Source organism: Somniosus microcephalus, chromosome 20, assembly GCF_052327205.1.
Source record: "Somniosus microcephalus isolate GS21.2 chromosome 20, FLI_Smic_1.0, whole genome shotgun sequence".
In the NCBI taxonomy this organism is placed as follows: domain Eukaryota; kingdom Metazoa; phylum Chordata; class Chondrichthyes; order Squaliformes; family Somniosidae; genus Somniosus; species Somniosus microcephalus.
Window position 1 is genome coordinate 68,370,690 of NC_141006.1, and position 20,839 is coordinate 68,391,528.

The window sequence follows — 20,839 nt, forward strand, 5'->3', positions numbered from 1 at the left end:
AGATCCCATAATTTAGCTATTTTTTATGGGTTTTATTTTAGTTTATGTTATTTTTCTTTCTTATTCTAGGTCTCCAGTTTCATACACTATTCCCTAGCTGAAAGACTCCTTCTGCCAGTGCCACTCTGTATTCTCCCACTAGAAGGTTTGTAAAAGCGGCTTGGCTTGATTTTGGCTCCAATTCTCAAAATCCTGGAATGCCTTAGCCTTCTCTCTTTATTCTTCCTCCTCTAATCTAGAAACTTTTAAAACTCCGGCCATTTATTCACTGCTTATTGATTGACTTAATTAACCATCTATTCTTTTCGAGCTTCATGGTGTCTTGTCCAAAAAGCCTTGGCCTTTCATCAAGGTTTTGAAATAGAAAATCAGCCCCTCTTTCTCTCCCTTCCTCTGACAGTCTGGTTGAGATCAGGATCTCGCCATATGGGTAATTATGAGGTTAACCTCACACCCTACAAGCAGCATGTTCAGCACTGAACTAGGTCATTATGAGTCTAGCTTAAAAGGACAACATATATTACCTTCTCTTTATCTTAAATCATATGTATTTGGATCTATTATTTTATGAGTAAAAATGAAATTCAAAGGCTTTGAAGTTAATTTTTTTCCAATACCTATTTTATTATATAAGCTTAACACAGCGTTTCAATAAGTGTCTACATCTCCAGTCCATTACTATTATTCATCATGTGTGGTTTCTTACAGAGTGAAATCACTCTTTTTGCTGGTTCAAGTTAATTGAATTTCAGAATTACGAAATACCAGCTGTACAACATTTTTTTAATACCTCAGTTTGTACCATAGCATTCAACAAATGTTAAATACTGTTGTGTCTCCTTGTGTTCTTATATATATATTACAGACACTTTTAGTTCATTTTAGTTAGTGCTTTTACTCAGCTGTATTTCTGCTTTGTTACAGTGCTGCCGCATGGTGCAGAGTGATACAAGATGTCCGACGCTGCACTGTGCACTGCCTGTGCACAGTGTGCCACATAGCAATATAACTACACCATACCAAAGTAGTTCCATACCAAAGTAGTTCCATTTAAGGATCTGATACTATAACAATGTAACTTTCTCAAAAAACTAAAACATGAAATTTAACAATTTTAATTAACAAATATTATATCTAAACTATTATTATCAACTACAAAGAATCGTGAGTTTTTTTTTTATTCGTGATATCGCTCAGGTGGTTGGATGTTGTCCCTCCATCTTGTGGATTTGGTGGTGACCATTCCTCTCTGTGGTGTTTTGGTGTGTTCCGCTCTCGTTGTTGTTGTTGCTGTCGCCTTTGGAGTTGGAGTGTGCATGCTTGTGGTTGTTTGATTTGTAGCGCTTGTTTCTGGTGTTGTACAGGTAGACTACCCTTTATCCGGACTTCCGAAAACCGAAACCCTCTAAAAACCGAAGGTTTTTTCGTTCAGCGTAAGTCGTGCGTACAAACGAAAAAACCTTCGGTTTTTAGAGGGTTCCGGTTTCGGAAGTTCGGATAAAGGGTAAGTCGTGCGCACGACCCCCCGCCGACCCCCCCGCGGACCCCGCCGGCCCCGACAACCACCGACCCCGCCAGCCCCGACAACCGCCGACCCCGCCAGCCCCGACCCCCCCGTGGACCCCGCCGGCCCCGACAACCGCCGATCCCCCCCGCCGACCCCCCCGCGGACCCCGACAACCACCGACCCCGCCAGCCCCGACAACCGCCGACCCCCCCGCGGACCCCGCCGGCCCCGACAACCGCCGATCCCCCCCGCCGACCCCGCCGGCCCCGACCCCCGCCGACCCCGACTGACTTACGCTGAGCGTCAGCGTAAGTCGTGCGCACGACCCCCCGCCGACCACCCCACGGACCCCCGCCGACCCACCTTCCGAAATCCGAAATTCTCCTTTATCCGAAACTCGGCTGGTCCCGAGGTTTTCGGATAAAGGATAGTCTACCTGTACTGCTTGTGGTAGCTGGTGTTGTCAATGTTGCTGATGTTGTCTGCTGCTTATCCAGTTCAGGTGAAGGTCTGATGTGGAGTCTGTTCCGTCTGTATTGGTTACCAGGTTCAGTCTCTACGAAGTAGGATCTTGGAGTATCAGCTTTTCCAATGACCTTGGCTGGATTCCAGGTTTTCAACACCGGGTCTTGCACATGCACTGATTGTCCATTCAGCAATTCTGGTAGCGTCTTTGCATGTTTATCGTAATGTTTGCTTCCTACGATTTGTGCTTCTGCCAGCTTTTGTCTGAAGTCCTCCTGGTCCTGGGGAGGATGTATTTTTGCTGGTAGTGTAGTCTTAAACTTCCTCCCATTCAGCAATTCCGCAGGTGATTTCATGTCTGCTTTCAGTGGTGTTGATCTGAGTGATAGGAGGGCAAGGTCTTGGTCTTCCCCCATCTCACTACTTTTGATGAGGGTTCTCTTGACAGTCTGGATCTGTCTTTCGATGAACCCGTGTCCCCTTGGGAAATGTGGGGATGAGGTTACTATTTTGAACCCATACTTTTCTGCCAGAGCTCTGAATTCACTCGATGTGAACTGGGTTCCATTGTCACAGATTGCCTTTTCCAGGATTCCTTGTTCAGCAAACAAGCTCTTTGCAATCCTGGTGGTAGTTGTGGCTCTCAAGTCTTTCATCCTTCTCACAAAAGGAAACTTGGAATAGTAATCTGCCACTATGAGATACCATTCTTGATTGCACATGAAGAGATCTGCCCCAACAGTGTGCCATGGTCTTGACGGTATTTCACTAGGTATCATCTCCTCTTTCTGTTGTGCATTTCTGTATTTCTGGCATATACCACATGTAGAGACCATCTGTTCGATATTTTTGTACATGCCTATCCAGTATACAGCTGATCTGGCTCTCAGCTTGCATTTCTCCATTCCCATGTGGCCTTCATGTATGAGATGGAGAAGTTGTGTCTGCATCGTCTTTGGCACGATGATCCTCGATCCAGCAAGGAGAATACCGTCTTCTACTGCAATATCGTCTTTAATCGTCCACTATTGACGAATTGTCGCCTGTACCTGCTGGATTCTCTCCGGCCACCCCTGTATTACTTGTTGTGTGAGTAGTTGCAACTCCTCATCTTTGCTAGTCTCATCTCTGATTTGACTGAGCTTTGTAGGGGTAACATTCATTAGGTGGTGGATTTTTACTATCAGGCCCTCCACCTCGTGTTTCTCATATGGTGACAATCGAGACAACGCATCTGCTAGCACCATTTCCTTTCCTGGCTTATATTTAAGCGTGAAGTCATAGCTTTGGATCCTTAGAAGTAGTCTTTGCAGTCTTGCAGGCGCTTTGCACAGATTCTTCTTATAGATCTGTTCTAGTGGACGATGGTCACTCTCTATTGTAAATCACCTGCCATATAGGTATGTATGGAATTTCTCGCATCCGTACACTACTGCTAATAGTTCTCTTTCTATGTTGGCGTATCTCGTCTCGGCTGACGTCAAGGCCTTTGATGCGAAAGCTATCGGCTTTCCTTCCTGCACCAGAGCTGCCCCATGTCCTCTGGTAGAAGCGTCTACTTGCAGAGTGACTGGTTTTCTTCTGTCATAATATGACAGACTTGTTTCTTTGCACAACAGTTCTTTAAGTTGTTTGAAATTCCTTTCGTGTGATTCAGACCACTGGTATTCGGCGTCTTCTTTCAATAGCTCTCTGAGATTTGTTGTATGTTCCGACATGTGTGGGATGAAAGAACTCATGTATTGGACCAAGCCGAGGTAACTCCTCAGCTCTTTCTTATCTTTGGGTGGTTTCATTTCAGCAGTCGCCGCAATCTTCTCTGGATTTGGCTTGACTCCCTCTAGTGTATAAATCATACCGAAGAATTGGCATTCCTTGACTTTAACTATGCACTTATCTGCATTTAACTTGATGCCAGCCTTCCTGGTGCACTCCATGGCCTCATGTAGGTGCATGTCATGGTCTCTTTCATCTGCTCCATAGATCTGAATATCATCAGCTATTCCTATAGCTCCTTCACAGCCTCTGTATGTCTCGTCTATTTTCTGTTGAAAGATATCTTGACTGACCTTTAGCCTGAATGGTAGTCGCAGGAATTTGTAACGCCCAAATGGTGTGTTGAATGTTGTCAGTGTTGTTGATTCCTCATCCAACTTCACGTTCCAATATCCATTTCTGGCATCTAGTTTTGAGAAAACCTTGGCTCCTGCCAGTGATGGCGTAATCTCCTCTAGTGTTGGGGTGGGATAGTGGTCCCTCTTTAATCGCCTGGTTTAGAGCTTTGGGGTCCAAACATATTCTGAGACGCCCGTTTGGCTTTTCTCGTACCACAATTGAGTTTACCCAGTCTGTGGGTTCAGTGACCTTTACGATCACTCCCTTTTCTTCCACCTCCTTTAGCTCTCTTTCAAGCTTTGTCTTCAGCTCGATGGGTACTTTTCGTGGAGCATGGATAACGGGCTTTACCTCTGGATCGATGGTGATGTGGTATTGGAAATCTCTGAAACATCCCACTGTATCATCGAAACATTCCGGATACATGTCTATCAAGTGTTTTTTACTCTTGATTTGTGGGCGGTTCTCCAGTGGGGTGTTGCTGTCTATCTTCAGTGGTGTTTCCATCAGCTCGTGATGCACTGAGATCAATCTCAACTTCTCGCAGCTGTTTAATCCCAGGATCGCTGGCCCCTCAGTGTCGGTGACATAGAACATGCAGTTGATGTTCTTTCTTTTATGTGTCCCTTTGATAAAAGTTATTCCGAGTTGTTTAATCTCACTCCCCCCGTATGCTGTCAGCGTGACATTACTTGCCTTTAAACAACCATTTTTCGGGTAGCCATCTTCTGTCAGGTTTTCAGGAAAGATCTGCTGGTACAGTCTCAATGGGAGAATGTTGCTCTGCGCCTCTGTGTCCAGCTTCAACTTTAAGTTGATGGTTGTGGGCCGACCTTTGACCTTTTTTTTGATTTGGATGATGGTGTGCAATTCTCTCCTCTGAGTATTTTCCGCTCTGGACATCTCGTGAAGCTGTATCTTTATGGTTTTGATGATTAGTGCATTGTCGTGATCATCATCATCATCCTGCTCATCCATGGCATGGATATTGTGTTTCTTTCTCTGGTTCTGCTGTCCGCCTTTGTTTTTGATGTATGTTCCTTCTTTCTTCATTCTACACCTCTTTTCCCAGTGGTTTAGTTTGCCACATGCATTGCAGCTTGTTCCATATGCTGGACATTTCCTCTTGTCTATGTAATCGTGCGGTCTTCCACAATTTCTGCACGTTTCCCCCGTTGTCATGTGCATGCCTTTGTGTGTAGTACTTTTCTCTCACTGCATCCACTCTATTGTCCGTCTCAGAAGCCGTCCGCATGTCAGCCATTTGAGAAATCAGCATTTTCATTTGCTGCTTCATGAGCTCTCGCAGTATCTATAGCCTCTGTTATTCCGAGCTTTTCTTTTCCTATCAGGGCTTTTTGTACCTCTACATGCGCTGACCCCCATATTAGCTGGCCCACAAGCCTTTCCTCCATTTCCTTAAATTTACACTTGCTGGCTTCATTTCTCAGCCTTGTCAGGAAATTGTCAGCTGTTTCACCGGGTTCCTGTCTTAGACTCTGGAATTTGTATCTGTGTATACGGTGATTGGATTTAGGCTCCAGATGGTTGCTGAATTTATCAAAAATTTTCGCAGGGTTTTCCTTTTCCTCTTCAGTCAAACTCCAGCTATTATACAAATCTAGACCTTTTTCTCCTGTCCACAACAGAATGTAACTAACCTTTTCCTCATTGGTAGTACCCTTCAGGAAGCTTTTGAATGTAAGCTCACATTTCTGTTTGAACTTGCGGAATGCTTCTACTATATCGTCGGCTTCCCAGTTCATGAGGGGTTGCATTTGCACAGTCAGTGCAAATCTCCGCAGACACCGGCACTCACAATCAGCTCACAAAATCACTTTTCGTCTTATTCGTAGTTCGTATAGCACAATTTTGTACTCACTTATACCACTGCCACCATGTTGTGTCTCCTTGTGTTCTTATAATATATATATTACAGACACTTTTAGTTCATTTTAGTTAGTGCTTTTACTCAGCTGTATTTCTGCTTTGTTACAGTGCTGCCGCATGGTGCGGAGTGATACAAGATGTCTGACGCTGCACTGTGCACAGTGTGCCACATAGCAATATAACTACACCATACCAAAGTAGTTCCATACCAAAGTAGTTCCATTTAATGATGTGATACTATAACAATGTAACAAATACATTTAAATAAATATTGGGAAGACCGATTCTGTGGGGGTGATTTTGCCAATGGGGGCACGTTGGAGGCGGGACTGCTGCTTGTCGGGTCATTGTCCCGCCTCCATCGACTTGTGGCCAACCCATGCTATTTTCCCTTGATTGACCTTGGCAGATGAATTGTCATAGAAACATAGAAGATAGGAGCAGGAGTAGGCCATTCGGCCCCTCGAGCCTGCTCCGCCATTTAATGAGATCATGGCTGATCATCCAAATTCAGTACCCTGTCCCTGCTTTCTCCCCATATCCCTTAATCCTGTTAGCCTTAAGAAATATATCTAACTCCTTCTTGAATATATTTAATGAATTGGCCTCAACTGCCTTCTGTGGTAGAGAATTCCACAGGTTCACCACTCTCTGGGTCAAGAAATTCCTCCTCATCTCTGTCCTAAATGGCTTACCCCTTAACTTTAGACTGTGACCCCTGGTTCTGGACTCCCCTGCCATCGGGAACATCCTTTCTGTCTAGTCCTGTTAGAATTTTATAAGTTTCAATGAGATCCCTTCTCATTCTTCTAAACCAATCTCTCTTCATACGTCATTCTTGCCATCCCAGGTATCAGTCTGGTGAATCTTCGCTGCACTCCCTCCATGGCAAGAACATCCTTCCTCAGATAAGGCGACCAAAACTGCACACAATACTCAAGGTGAGGTCTCACCAAGGCCCTGTACAACTGCAGCAAGACATCCTTGCTCCTGTACGCGAATCCTCTCGCTGTGAAGGCCAACATACCATTTGCCTTCTTAACCGCCTGCTGCACCTGCATGCTTACCTTCAGCGACTGGTGCACAAGGACATCCAGGTCTCATTGCACTTCCCCTTCTCCCAATCTATTGCCATTCAGATAATAATCTGCCTTCCTGTTTTTGCCACCAGAGTGGATAACCTCGCATTTATCCACATTATACTGCCTCTGCCATGCATCTGCCCAATCACCCAACCTGTCCAAATCATACTCTGTGAAGCTGTCAAACACTGACATTCTCTGTTGTTTGATGAGTTCTTGTATTCAAGACTCATCAAATCTCTTTCTTTAGCAGAAATTAGATGGTTGTTGCATCGGAGAATGCAGCAGCCATTTGTCATCTCTGCTGCGGAGGTGCGACACTCTCCGCATCCTCAACTGTTGAAGCCTGCAGGAAGAAACAAAGATAAGTAAACATTTTCTATCACTTTTCACTCACCTCACATACTCACCTCTCCACACTTGCACCCATCACTTACCTCTCGAGCGCACATTTGCACCCCTCCGAGCCCTGCAGACCCATTGCTCGCCTTGGTGACCCTGGAGGGGTTTCCCGACGTCGGGAAGCCCACGCCTCTGTTGGAAAAATTGGGATAATCCTCTTAACTGCCTGTTAACTACCTGTTAACAGGCAGTTAAGTGGATGTAATCCCCTTCCCGCCTTGAGACGGGACCGGGTGCGGGTCGGCTACTCGCCTCCTGGGAAGATGGCATGGAGGTGGGTTGGGGGCGAGATGGGCACCCGCCCCCCAGATTCTGCCATTTTCCCAGCAGTCCTGCCTCCATACCCGCCTCCCCAGGGCTGGCAAGATCGTGCCCATTGTTTTCGGTCCTTGCACAAACTCCTTAGCCACCAAATCCATCCCTCTCCCTGGCAAACATCTGAGGCTGAACCACACACTGTTTGGAACCTAGGTACCATATTTGACCCCGAGATGAGCTTTCCACCACATATCCGTGCCATCACTAAGACCGCCAATTTCCATTGCCTGAACATCGCTCGACTCCGCCCCCGCCTCAGCTCATCTGCTGCTGAAACCCTCATCCATGTCTTTGTTACCTCTAGACTTGACTCTTCCAACGCACTCCTGGCCAGCCTCCCACATTATACACTCCGTAAACTTGAGGTCACCCAAAACTCGGCTGCCCGTGTCCTAACTCGCACCAAGTCCTGTTCACCCATCACCCCGTGCTCGCTGACCTACATTGGCTCTCAGTTCTGCAACGCCTCAATTTCAAAATACCCATCCTTGTTTTCAAATCCCTCCATGGCCTTGACCCTCCCTATCTCTGTAATCTCCTCCAGCCCAACAACCCTCCGAGATCTCTCCACTCCTCTAATTTTGACCTCTTGAGCATTCTTGATTTTAATCGCTCCAACATTGGTGGCTGTGCCTTCAGCTGCCAAGGCCCTAAGCTCTGGAATTCCCTGCCTAAGCCTCTCTGCCATGTTACCTCTCTTTCCTCCTTTAAGGCTTTCCTTAAAACCTACCTCTGCCCTAACATCTCCTTATGTGGCTCGGTGTAAGATTTTGTTTGATAACGTTCCTGTGAAGCGCCTTGGGATGTTTTATGACGTTAAAGGCGCTATATAAATACAAATTGTGTCGTTGTTTAGTTAAAGATATTTGAAAGACTATAACTACTTAGATTAAAATAAAACTAGTAGCAAATTTAGACAATATTTTCACAGGCTACCATGCTGTAGTTATCACTGAACATATTTTTCAATTTCTTACATATCTTCCTACATATTTTTTTTACAAAATCAAATTTTGCTTAAACATGACAGATGCAACAAAATACGTGGAGAGAAATCTGAAATCCCAAATGTTCTGATTTAGGGGACTGTGTGATAAAACGATCACAGTCCTCCAAGGGTTCTGCAGGTTGGGGAATCTGTTGAGACTTGGCTGGTTTGCACGTGCGACACAAACAGACAACACAAGGGGAAGGTGCTTTTCTTCAAACTCTAGCTGACTTGCTTTGCTATTGACGGTTCTTAATCATGCAAAATGACGAACCTTTCGCCATTAACATATTGAAAAATAATTAACTGCAAATACGAAAAGGATGAGTATAGACATTACGTTAAAATTTATTCCCATGTTATTTAATATATGTACAAGGAAGACAAAGTAAAGATCTTACCGGGTCTTGTAAGAGTCACGCTAGTGCTTCATGTAAGATTCAGAAAATGCAAAAATAAAGCACGGACTGTTGTTAAGAATAGCCAGTGGGAATGAGGTTGACCCCAGAGACAGATTGGTTTACATTACCAGCTGCTAACTGATACTCCACATCTATGGCACTTCAATTGGATCATAACTCAAAATAATTTGTGTGCTATCGCTTCAGATTGAGAATGTGACTGAATAAATAAATGACTGAATATTAACACAACTTCTATTTTTAACTGGGACGTTACCTCTGGAGAACAGTTCATTTTCAGCAGTTATGCAGTAGTTACATTTAAAACAAACCGCAGGGAAATATTTCTACGATAGCAAAATACTGCGGATGCTGGAAATCCGAAATAACAACAGAAAATGCTGGAAAAGTTCAGCAGGCCAGGCAACATCCGTGGAGAGAGAAATGGGGAAATATTTCTAATCGTGCTCTCGATTTAAATTGTAACCGTTGCATTTTTTAATTTTTGTCTTCATCAAGGTGAATGTATCACTGCTAGAGAGTGGGAAACTTTACAATCAACATGGAGCATGGCCAGGTAAAGCCTGGCAGGTCAAATGCTGAGTAACAATGCCACTACTCTGCCCAGCCTCAAGCACCTCCCAGTACATCAATCGGCGTGAATCTTTCCATTTCTCACAGTAGCTCTCGCTGTGACCCCGACGAGTGAGATTGTTAATTTAGTGCTAACTTGTGAACATTCTGGTCACCACATTACAGGAAGGACGCGATCACACTAGAGAGGGTACAGAGGAGATTTACGAGGATGTTGCCAGCACTGGGGAATTTTAGCTATGAGGAAAGATTGGAGAGGCTGGGGTTGTTTTCTTTGGAACAGAGGAGGCTGAGGGGAGATTTAATTGAGGTGTATAAAATTATGAGGGGGCGAGATAGAATGGATAGGAAGGACCTATTTCCCTTAGCAGAGAAGTCAATAACTAGGGGGCTTAGATTTAAAGTAATTGGGAGAAGGATTAGAGGGGAGTTGAGGAGAACTTTTTTCACCCAGAGGGTGGTGGGGGTCTGGAACTCACTGCCTGAAAGGGTGGTAGAGGCAGAAACCCTCATCACATTTAAAAAGTACTTGGATATGCACTTGAAGTGCCGTAACCTACAGGGCTACGGACCAAGAGCTGGAAAGTGGGATTAGGCTGGAGAGCTCTTTTACGGCCAGCACGGACACGATGGACCGAATGGCCTCTTTTTGTGCTGTAAATTTCTGTGATTCTATTTCTATGATTATTGTGCTATGGGCTCCTGCCTAGTTGGAATTGGGTTGAAATTGGACAAACTCATTTTAGGTTGCATTTCATCATTGTGTAAGAGGGGAGTTGAGCCCTGATGTTGAAGGATAGTGTACCAATCCTCTGTGCCATCCAAATCAATCCCTATATGCAAAAGATTTCAATAATTCAAAGGAAGACCTATTACACTATCTACACTAACTCAATCTTTCCTAGAACTTCTAAATTGTGTTTTCCTTATGTCTCTCGGTCCTCCTTTCCTACCCAGATCTTCAGGCTTTCAGAACCCACATTTGGTATCACCCAACCACCACCACCAACAACAACTTGTATTTATGTAGCGCCTTTAATGTAGTAAAATGTCCCAAGGCGCTTCACGGGGGCGCAATCAGACAAAATTTGACACCGAGCCAAAGAAGGAGACATTAGGACAGGTGGCCAAATGCTTGGTCAATGAGGCAGATTTTAAGTGGCGTCTTAAAAGAGAAGAGAGCGGTGGAGAAGAGGTTTGGGGAGGGAATTCCAGAGCTTAGGCAGCTGAAGGCACGGCCGCCAATAGTGGGGCGAAGGAAGTTGGGGACGCACAAGAGGCCAGAGTTGGAGGAGCGCAGAGATCTCGGAGGGTTGTAGGGCTGGAGGAGGTTACAGAGATAGGGAGGGGTGAGGCCAGGGAAGGACCACAATTTGATTTACCTCGACGTCTCTCCTACGTTTTACAGTGTTGCTGGTGCCCTGCACTATGGCTCATGGCTCTTCATCTAGGTTGGACAATAAAAAAGATACATTATTGGCCAAGATTTATTTCCTGACTGCTTTTTCCTTGTTATGAACATTTTAAGTATATAAAAATATAATCCACTCATTGTTAATAAAATAATTCCAGCAAATAGGCAATTTCTCTGATAACCAGGCACACTGGAACATAAAGAATCCACAAAAAGACAATTAATGGATGTCTGGAACTGATCCAGTATTGAGTTTATTAAATTTGACGTTTTCATCGCTAGTGACCTCCACATTATATTGCAATCTAACTCTTTTATGCTTGATCGCAGGGGAAAATACAGAGAGAGATTGAGGCGACCTTGAAAAAGCACAAATTAAAATGGGCTTGTTTGTGAAAGTGTTCTGCTGATATCATGGCCCAGCAATGGCACTGCTAATCTCTCACTCTGTTACATATTTTACTCACAGAATGTGCTTAAATCGTTTGACGTATTTCCTGGCTGAGAAACGATATATTTGATAATTATAAATCAGTACAATTCATTGTTTTATGAGACTGCAAACATTTTTCACAAAACATTCCTGCTGCCTTATGCTTCGATGCGCCACCTCTTGAAAGTATCCAGATGGGAACTGATTGAGAATAAACAGCTCGAAACTGTTTTCCGATGAGTTCATTTTCCCCGCAGATTGAACTTGCTGTGGAGATGGAGAAATGATCGGAGCTGGGAATGCTGAATGGCTGCAGATCTTCACGGTGCAAGGGCTTCGGGTCTGAGCCAAGCTCGGTGCAACACTGGGTCAGGGTCAAGGTGGCAAGGGCTGGAGTCCCTCGGCAGGCAAGCCAAGAGATTCTGCTGAACCCAACCATTGGGCGAAACGGGGAGAGGTTTGTCGGGGGGAAATGCCCTTTCAGAGGCGGACTGTGGGCTCTGCAAAGGCGAGGCGGACAAAAGTGGATGCAGATGGCAGCGGGGATCTGAACGAGGCTTTGGCCGCTGTTTTGTTGGAACTGGGCGATTTGAGCAAACATGCCATCGGCATATTCCAGGAGACAGAAGCCCAGGCCGCCTGCCTGCACCGGCGCTTTGCTCTCCTTAAAACTAAAGTCAAAAAATTACAGAGGTACAGCTCCAGACTGAACACCAGAGACATGAGAATCCGTAAGTATAATGGAAGGCATTGCAATGTTCACCTTTTCCTTTTGGGGCCGACCTGTCCGCAGGGCCAACGTGACCTCGACCTGGAACTGACCCAGGTAATAATTAGCAGTGGCTTGGCCAATAATTGGTGCTCAAAGCTTCCGTCTAATGTGACCCCCCTCCCTCCCTGTCCCTCGCATGTGACCTCCCTCCCTCCCTGTCCCTCTAATGTGACCTCCCTCCCTACCTGTCCCTCTAATGTGACCTCCCTCCCTGCCTGTCCCTGTAATGTGACCTCCCTCCCTGCCTGTCCCTCTAATGTGACCCCCCTCCCTGCCTGTCCCTGTAATGTGACCCCCCTCCCTGCCTGTCCCTCTAATGTGATCTCCCTCCCTCCCTGTCCCTCTAATGTGACCTCCCCCCCGTGCCTGTCCCTGTAATGTGACCTCCCTCCCTGCCTGTCCCTGTAATGTGACCTCCCTCCCTCCCTGTCCCTCTAATGTGACCTCCCTCCCTCCCTGTCCCTCTAATGTGACCTCCCTCCCTGCCTGTCCCTCTAATGTGACCTCCCTCCCTCCCTGTCCCTCTAATGTGACCTCCCTCCCTCCCTGTCCCTCTAATGTGACCTCCCTGCCTCCCTGTCCCTCTAATGTGACCTCCCTCCCTCCCTGTCCCTCTAATGTGACCTCCCTCCCTCCCTGTCCCTCTAATGTGACCTCCCTCCCTGCCTGTCCCTCTAATGTGACCTCCCTCCCTGCCTGTCCCTCTAATGTGACCTCCCTCCCTCCCTGTCCCTCTAATGTGACCTCCCTCCCTCCCTGTCCCTCTAATGTGACCCCCCTCCCTGCCTGTCCCTCTAATGTGACCTCCCTCCCTCCCTGTCCCTCTAATGTGACCTCCCTCCCTACCTGTCCCTCTAATGTGACCTCCCTCCCTCCCTGTCCCTCTAATGTGACCTCCCTCCCTCCCTGTCCCTCTAATGTGACCTCCCTCCCTGCCTGTCCCTCTAATGTGACCTCCCTCCCTCCCTGTCCCTCTAATGTGACCTCCCTCCCTCCCTGTCCCTCTAATGTGACCCCCCTCCCTGCCTGTCCCTCTAATGTGACCTCCCTCCCTACCTGTCCCTCTAATGTGACCTCCCTCCCTCCCTGTCCCTCTAATGTGACCTCCCTCCCTCCCTCCCTGTCCCTCTAATGTGACCTCCCTCCCTGCCTGTCCCTCTAATGTGACCTCCCTCCCTCCCTGTCCCTCTAATGTGACCTCCCTCCCTGCCTGTCCCTCTAATGTGACCTCCCTCCCTCCCTGTCCCTCTAATGTGACCTCCCTCCCTCCCTGTCCCTCTAATGTGACCCCCCTCCCTGCCTGTCCCTCTAATGTGACCTCCCTCCCTCCCTGTCCCTCTAATGTGACCTCCCTCCCTACCTGTCCCTCTAATGTGACCTCCCTCCCTCCCTGTCCCTCTAATGTGACCTCCCTCCCTCCCTGTCCCTCTAATGTGACCTCCCTCCCTGCCTGTCCCTCTAATGTGACCTCCCTCCCTCCCTGTCCCTCTAATGTGACCTCCCTCCCTCCCTGTCCCTCTAATGTGACCCCCCTCCCTGCCTGTCCCTCTAATGTGACCTCCCTCCCTACCTGTCCCTCTAATGTGACCTCCCTCCCTCCCTGTCCCTCTAATGTGACCTCCCTCCCTACCTGTCCCTCTAATGTGACCCCCCTCCCTGCCTGTCCCTCTAATGTGACCTCCCTCCCTGCCTGTCCCTCTAATGTGACCCCCCTCCCTCCCTGTCCCTCTAATGTGACCCCCCTCCCTCCCTCCCTCCCTCCCTGTCCCTCTAATGTGACCTCCCTCCCTGCCTGTCCCTCTAATGTGACCTCCCTCCCTGCCTGTCCCTCCAATGTGACCTCCCTGCCTGTCCCTCTAATGTGCCCTCCCTCCCTGCCTGTCCCTCCAATGTGACCTCCCTCCCTGCCTGTCCCTCTAATGTGACCCCCCTCCCTGCCTGTCCCTCTAATGTGACCTCCCTCCCTCCCTGTCCCTCTAATGTGACCCCCCTCCCTGCCTGTCCCTCTAATGTGACCTTCCTCCCTGCCTGTCCCTCTAATGTGACCTCCCTCCCTGCCTGTCCCTCTAATGTGACCCCCCTCCCTGCCTGTCCCTCTAATGTGACCTCCCTCCCTCCCTGTCCCTCTAATGTGACCCCCCTCCCTGCCTGTCCCTCTAATGTGACCTTCCTCCCTGCCTGTCCCTCTAATGTGACCCCCCTCCCTCCCTGACCCTCTAATGTGACCTCCCTCCCTGCCTGTCCCTCTAATGTGACCTCCCTCCCTCCCTGACCCTCTAATGTGACCTCCCTCCCTCCCTGTCCCTCTAATGTGACCTCCCTCCCTCCCTGTCCCTCTAATGTGACCTTCCTCCCTGCCTGTCCCTCTAATGTGACCCCCCTCCCTCCCTGACCCTCTAATGTGACCCCCCTCCCTCCCTGACCCTCTAATGTGACCTCCCTCCCTGCCTGTCCCTCTAATGTGACCTCCCTCCCTCCCTGACCCTCTAATGTGACCTCCCTCCCTCCCTGTCCCTCTAATGTGACCTCCCTCCCTCCCTGTCCCTCTAATGTGACCTCCCTCCCTGCCTGTCCCTCTAATGTGCCCTCCCTCCCTGTCCCTCTAATGTGACCTCCCTCCCTGTCCCTCTAATGTGACCTCCCTCCCTGCCTGTCCCTCTAATGTGCCCTCCCTCCCTGCCTGTCCCTCTAATGTGACCTCCCTCCCTGCCTGTCCCTCTAATGTGACCTCCCTCCCTGCCTGTCCCTCTAATGTGACCCCCCTCCCTCCCTGTCCCTCTAATGTGACCTCCCTCCCTGCCTGTCCCTCTAATGTGACCCCCCTCCCTGCCTGTCCCTCTAATGTGACCTCCCTCCCTACCTGTCCCTCTAATGTGACCTCCCTCCCTCCCTGTCCCTCTAATGTGACCTCCCTCCCTCCCTGTCCCTCTAATGTGACCTCCCTCCCTGCCTGTCCCTCTAATGTGACCTCCCTCCCTCCCTGTCCCTCTAATGTGACCTCCCTCCCTGCCTGTCCCTCTAATGTGACCTCCCTCCCTCCCTGTCCCTCTAATGTGACCTCCCTCCCTCCCTGTCCCTCTAATGTGACCCCCCTCCCTGCCTGTCCCTCTAATGTGACCTCCCTCCCTCCCTGTCCCTCTAATGTGACCTCCCTCCCTACCTGTCCCTCTAATGTGACCTCCCTCCCTCCCTGTCCCTCTAATGTGACCTCCCTCCCTCCCTGTCCCTCTAATGTGACCTCCCTCCCTGCCTGTCCCTCTAATGTGACCTCCCTCCCTGCCTGTCCCTCTAATGTGACCTCCCTCCCTCCCTGTCCCTCTAATGTGACCTCCCTCCCTCCCTGTCCCTCTAATGTGACCCCCCTCCCTGCCTGTCCCTCTAATGTGACCTCCCTCCCTACCTGTCCCTCTAATGTGACCTCCCTCCCTCCCTGTCCCTCTAATGTGACCTCCCTCCCTCCCTGTCCCTCTAATGTGACCCCCCTCCCTGCCTGTCCCTCTAATGTGACCTCCCTCCCTGCCTGTCCCTCTAATGTGACCCCCCTCCCTCCCTGTCCCTTTAATGTGACCCCCCTCCCTCCCTCCCTCCCTGTCCCTCTAATGTGACCTCCCTCCCTGCCTGTCCCTCTAATGTGACCTCCCTCCCTGTCCCTCTAATGTGACCTCCCTCCCTGCCTGTCCCTCTAATGTGACCTCCCTCCCTGCCTGTCCCTCTAATGTGACCTCCCTCCCCGCCTGTCCCTCTAATGTGGCCTCCCTCCCTGCCTGTCCCTCTAATGTGACCTCCCTCCCCGCCTGTCCCTCTAATGTGACCTCCCTCCCTGCCTGTCCCTCTAATGTGACCCCCCTCCCTGCCTGTCCCTCTAATGTGACCTCCCTCCCTCCCTGTCCCTCTAATGTGACCTCCCTCCCTCCCTGTCCCTCTGTGACCTCCCTCCCTCCCTGTCCCTCTAATGTGACCTCCCTCCCTCCCTGTCCCTCTAATGTGACCTCCCTCCCTGCCTGTCCCTCTAATGTGACCTCCCTCCCTGCCTGTCCCTCCAATGTGACCTCCCTGCCTGTCCCTCTAATGTGCCCTCCCTCCCTGCCTGTCCCTCCAATGTGACCTCCCTCCCTGCCTGTCCCTCTAATGTGACCCCCCTCCCTGCCTGTCCCTCTAATGTGACCTCCCTCCCTCCCTGTCCCTCTAATGTGACCCCCCTCCCTGCCTGTCCCTCTAATGTGACCTTCCTCCCTGCCTGTCCCTCTAATGTGACCTCCCTCCCTGCCTGTCCCTCTAATGTGACCCCCCTCCCTGCCTGTCCCTCTAATGTGACCTCCCTCCCTCCCTGTCCCTCTAATGTGACCCCCCTCCCTGCCTGTCCCTCTAATGTGACCTTCCTCCCTGCCTGTCCCTCTAATGTGACACCCCTCCCTCCCTGACCCTCTAATGTGACCTCCCTCCCTACCTGTCCCTCTAATGTGACCTCCCTCCCTGCCTGTCCCTCTAATGTGACCTCCCTCCCTCCCTGACCCTCTAATGTGACCTCCCTCCCTCCCTGTCCCTCTAATGTGACCTCCCTCCCTCCCTGTCCCTCTAATGTGACCCCCCTCCCTGCCTGTCCCTCTAATGTGACCTCCCTCCCTCCCTGTCCCTCTAATGTGACCTCCCTCCCTCCCTGTCCCTCTAATGTGACCTCCCTCCCTGCCTGTCCCTCTAATGTGCCCTCCCTCCCTGTCCCTCTAATGTGACCTCCCTCCCTCCCTGTCCCTCTAATGTGACCTCCCTCCCTGCCTGTCCCTCTAATGTGCCCTCCCTCCCTGCCTGTCCCTCTAATGTGACCTCCCTCCCTGCCTGTCCCTCTAATGTGACCTCCCTCCCTGCCTGTCCCTCTAATGTGACCCCCCTCCCTCCCTGTCCCTCTAATGTGACCTCCCTCCCTGCCTGTCCCTCTAATGTGACCCCCCTCCCTCCCTGTCCCTCTAATGTGACCTCCCTCCCTGCCTGTCCCTCTAATGTGACCTCCCTCCCTCACTGTCCCTCTAATGTGACCTCCCTCCCTGCCTGTCCCTCTAATGTGACCGCCCTCCCTGCCTGTCCCTCTAATGTGACCTCCCTCCCTGCCTGTCCCTCTAATGTGACCGCCCTCCCTGCCTGTCCCTCTAATGTGACCTCCCTCCCTGCCTGTCCCTCTAATGTGACCTCCCTCCCTGCCTGTCCCTCTAATGTGACCTCCCTCCCTGCCTGTCCCTCTAATGTGACCCCCCTCCCTGCCTGTCCCTCTAATGTGACCTCCCTCCCTGCCTTCTGAGACTCTGGCACTATTCTTGGGTACTTAATTCTACACTTTAAGTTTGCTGCAACAGAAATTGTGTTTCTGTGATACAGGGTAGCGATGTGTTCAGTTTTTTTTATTCGTTCAGGGGATGTGGGTGCCACTGGCATTGTCCATCTCTAATTGCCCGAGAAGGTGGTGGTGAGCCGCCTTCTTGAACCGCTGCAGTCTGTGTGGTGAAGGTACTCCCACAGTGCTGTTAGGGAGGGAGTTCCGGGATTTTGACCCAGCGACGATGAAGGAACGGCGATATATTTCCAAGTCAGGATGGTGTGTGACTTGGAGGGGAACTTGGAGGTGGTGGTGTTCCCATGCGCCTGCTGCCCTTGTCCTTCTAGATATTATAAATCGTGGGTTTGGGAGGTGCTGTTGAAGAAGCCTTGGCGAGTTGCTGCAGTGCATCTTGTAGATGGTACACACTGCAGCCACGGTGCGCCAGTGGTGGAGGGAGTGAATATTTAAGGTGGTGGATGGGATGTCAATCAAACGGGCTGCTTTGTCCTGGATGGTGTCGAGCTTCTTGAGTGTTGTTGGAGCTGCACTCATCCAGGCAAATGGAGAGTATTCAACACACTCCTTACTTGTGCCTTGTAGATGGTGGAAAGGCTTTGGGGAGTCAGGAGGTGAGTCACTCGCTGCAGAATACCCAGCCTCTGACCTGCTCTCTGAGCCACAGTATTTATGTAGCTGGTCCAGTTAAGTTTCTGGTCAATGGTGACCCCCAGGATGTTAATGGAGTTGAAGTGAGGTATCAAGAATTTCATTTACTCCAAACCGAACAGAGCTTAAGACTGATGGGTCCGACTCTGTCCTCTTGTGCATGAGTCGCTGCCTTCAGGAGATAAGGGGAGAGAATTGAGAAGTAGGGGCAGGTACAGTGACGCAAAGGCAGAATTGAATGATGCTGCTGAAATAATCAGCGTGGGCATTCTAAAGGAACATCCGTACAATTTTGTTAGAGATTTGCTAGAAATATGGAACAGATGAAATCTTCACGAACCTATTTACAATGTTACTGCAGATTATGGTCAGGAATTCTTACCCCTGGTTTGGTGCAACATTTGAAAACAACAATTGAAAAGTTTTATTTGTTAGTCAGTGAGGTTTTATTGAGGGATTTGTGCCCTCCACCACTATTCAATAACAGGAGATTCACTTTCTGAAAACATCCTGGAACTGTTCCCATTTGTTCAGATATGTAGCCTTGATTAATTTCAGTAATTTCTCCTGTTAGATTGTCAATAGAACGGATTGAAGTTACTGTTGTTGCTTTCTACTTGTGCTGTGTTTGCATTCTGTAGTTTTTTAGAATTGAAGAGCACAACTTGACCTGATAACATGTAATTCAATGAAAATTTAACAGAACGCTCCAGAATCAACTTTCCGCCAATCTGACCAAAGATCATCGACCTGAACCGTTAACTCTGTTCCTCTCTCCACAGATGCTGCCTGACCTGCTGAGTATTTCCAGCATTTTCTGTTTCTATTTCATATTTTCAGCATCTGCTTTTGTTTCTGCCAATCTTTGCTACTGATGAATTATGAAAAAGTGCCTGATCTTAATCTTGCAATACTTTCCAGTTTAGTTTGAAATCCTTTTCTTTCCTTGATATTAGGTGATTGTTATGTCAAAACAAAACGCTTTAAGATTTTATTTTTTTAGGAATGTTGTACTTGTTTTCCCAGCATCCATTGCAGGCATGGTGCGATGTGAGTGGGACCTTCCTAACATAACTTCCCCATTGCTAAAGAGAATAAAGACTTGCATTTCTATAGCGCCTTTCACGACCTCAGGACGTCCCAAAGTGCTTTACAGCCAATGAAGTACTTTTTGAAGTGGAGTCACTGTTGTAATGTAGGAAACATGGCTGCCAATTTGCGCACAGCAAGCTCCCATAAACAGCAATGTGCTAACGACCAGATAATCCGTTCTGTTTTGTGATGTTGATTGAGGGATAAATATTGGCCAGGACACTGGGGATAACTCCCCTGCTCTTCTTTGCAATAGTGCCCATGGGATCTTTTACGTCCACTTGAGAGAGCAGACGGGGCCTGGGTTTAACGCCGCATTGGTATGCAGTTTGTCACTCTGATGTTCTGCAGGAGAGGAAGACTGAGCGGGAAGTGCAGTAGAACGTAAGGGATTGATCTGAACCTCTGAGCTATGTTCAAGTCTACAGAGCCAGGGATAACACGAGACTGGTGCAGAATCAGTGTAAATTTGTGACATGTAAAGAGAGAAATTCAAGAGCTTTCGGTTGAATTTTGGTGAAAGCTGAGATTAATTCTAGAACTAATCTTCCATGTATACTTCCCCTCCCCCCATGTTCTCCTTTTTCTCCCCTCGCCTCCTGAAGGTGCTAACACTTACTGGGCGATGGTTGGAGGGTTGGCAGCCACAAGTACCAATTTACAGGAGTCAAAGGGGGAACTGCTCATCCAGTGGTCATTTTGAGGATTACCTAATCATCGCCTCAGGTTCATTGCTGACTACCCAGCTTGGCTGGCAGTCCTGGTGTATAATAATGGGCGTTGAGATTTTTGCGAGGTTGGTTCACACTGCATGCAGCAGCTCAGGTGAGACTGCAAAGCATATTTGTCCGGCACAAGGCACCACGCTGGACAGGCTGGTGGATCATGTGGGTGGGAAGGTGTCTGGAATTGGGTGACAAGGCTACTCGCTCACTTTATGTGGCTGTGCATAGAGACTGACGTTGAGAGGAAGTGGAGTGCAACTGCAACATTTCCCAGCTTGGAGGTCTTCCTGGATTGGTGGGCCGCTTGGTTCCAGGGTCCATGGAGAGGTGTCTGTTGATTTAAATATGCATGTTTGACAGGAGGAGTCCATGCTCACTTGTGCAGTGGTCACTTATGGCAATGGAGCAGGATTCAGATACAGCAGAGGCTGAGGATAGCTTGATGAAAAAAAAGTACTGTAGGGCAGTGGCCCTGTCTTAGGGTGAGAATTGATAAACTTGTAATGCAGGGGGGAAACAGTACAGGGCAAGTTAGAAGGACACTAATTACCAGGATGCTGATATGTTGGGGCTGACTGCAAGGGCACGTTCCCCCTCAGTCCTGCATTTAAATTGGTGTTTATTGTTACCGCAGCCAACCTCACCCAAGTAGCTAGAGAGTGAATGT

The 20,839-nt window shown here is 49.0% G+C and overlaps 2 protein-coding genes across 2 annotated transcripts in view; one reads left to right on the forward strand and one right to left on the reverse strand.

Annotated features, from left to right (window-relative positions):
* The window catches only part of sync (syncoilin, intermediate filament protein), a 73,222-nt gene extending 63,905 nt beyond the window's left edge, over positions 1-9,317 (reverse strand). The window contains exon 1 of the mRNA XM_085962935.1: positions 9,169-9,317. The gene's annotated coding sequence lies outside the window, so the exon portion shown is untranslated. The remainder of the gene's footprint in view (positions 1-9,168) is intronic.
* Positions 9,318-11,567: 2,250 nt separating this feature from the next.
* The window catches only part of nhsl3 (NHS like 3), a 309,388-nt gene continuing 300,116 nt past the window's right edge, over positions 11,568-20,839 (forward strand). Inside the window, exon 1 of the mRNA XM_085962936.1 lies at positions 11,568-12,340. Coding sequence (XP_085819062.1) covers positions 12,082-12,340 — 259 coding nt within the window. The 5' untranslated portion in view covers positions 11,568-12,081. The remainder of the gene's footprint in view (positions 12,341-20,839) is intronic.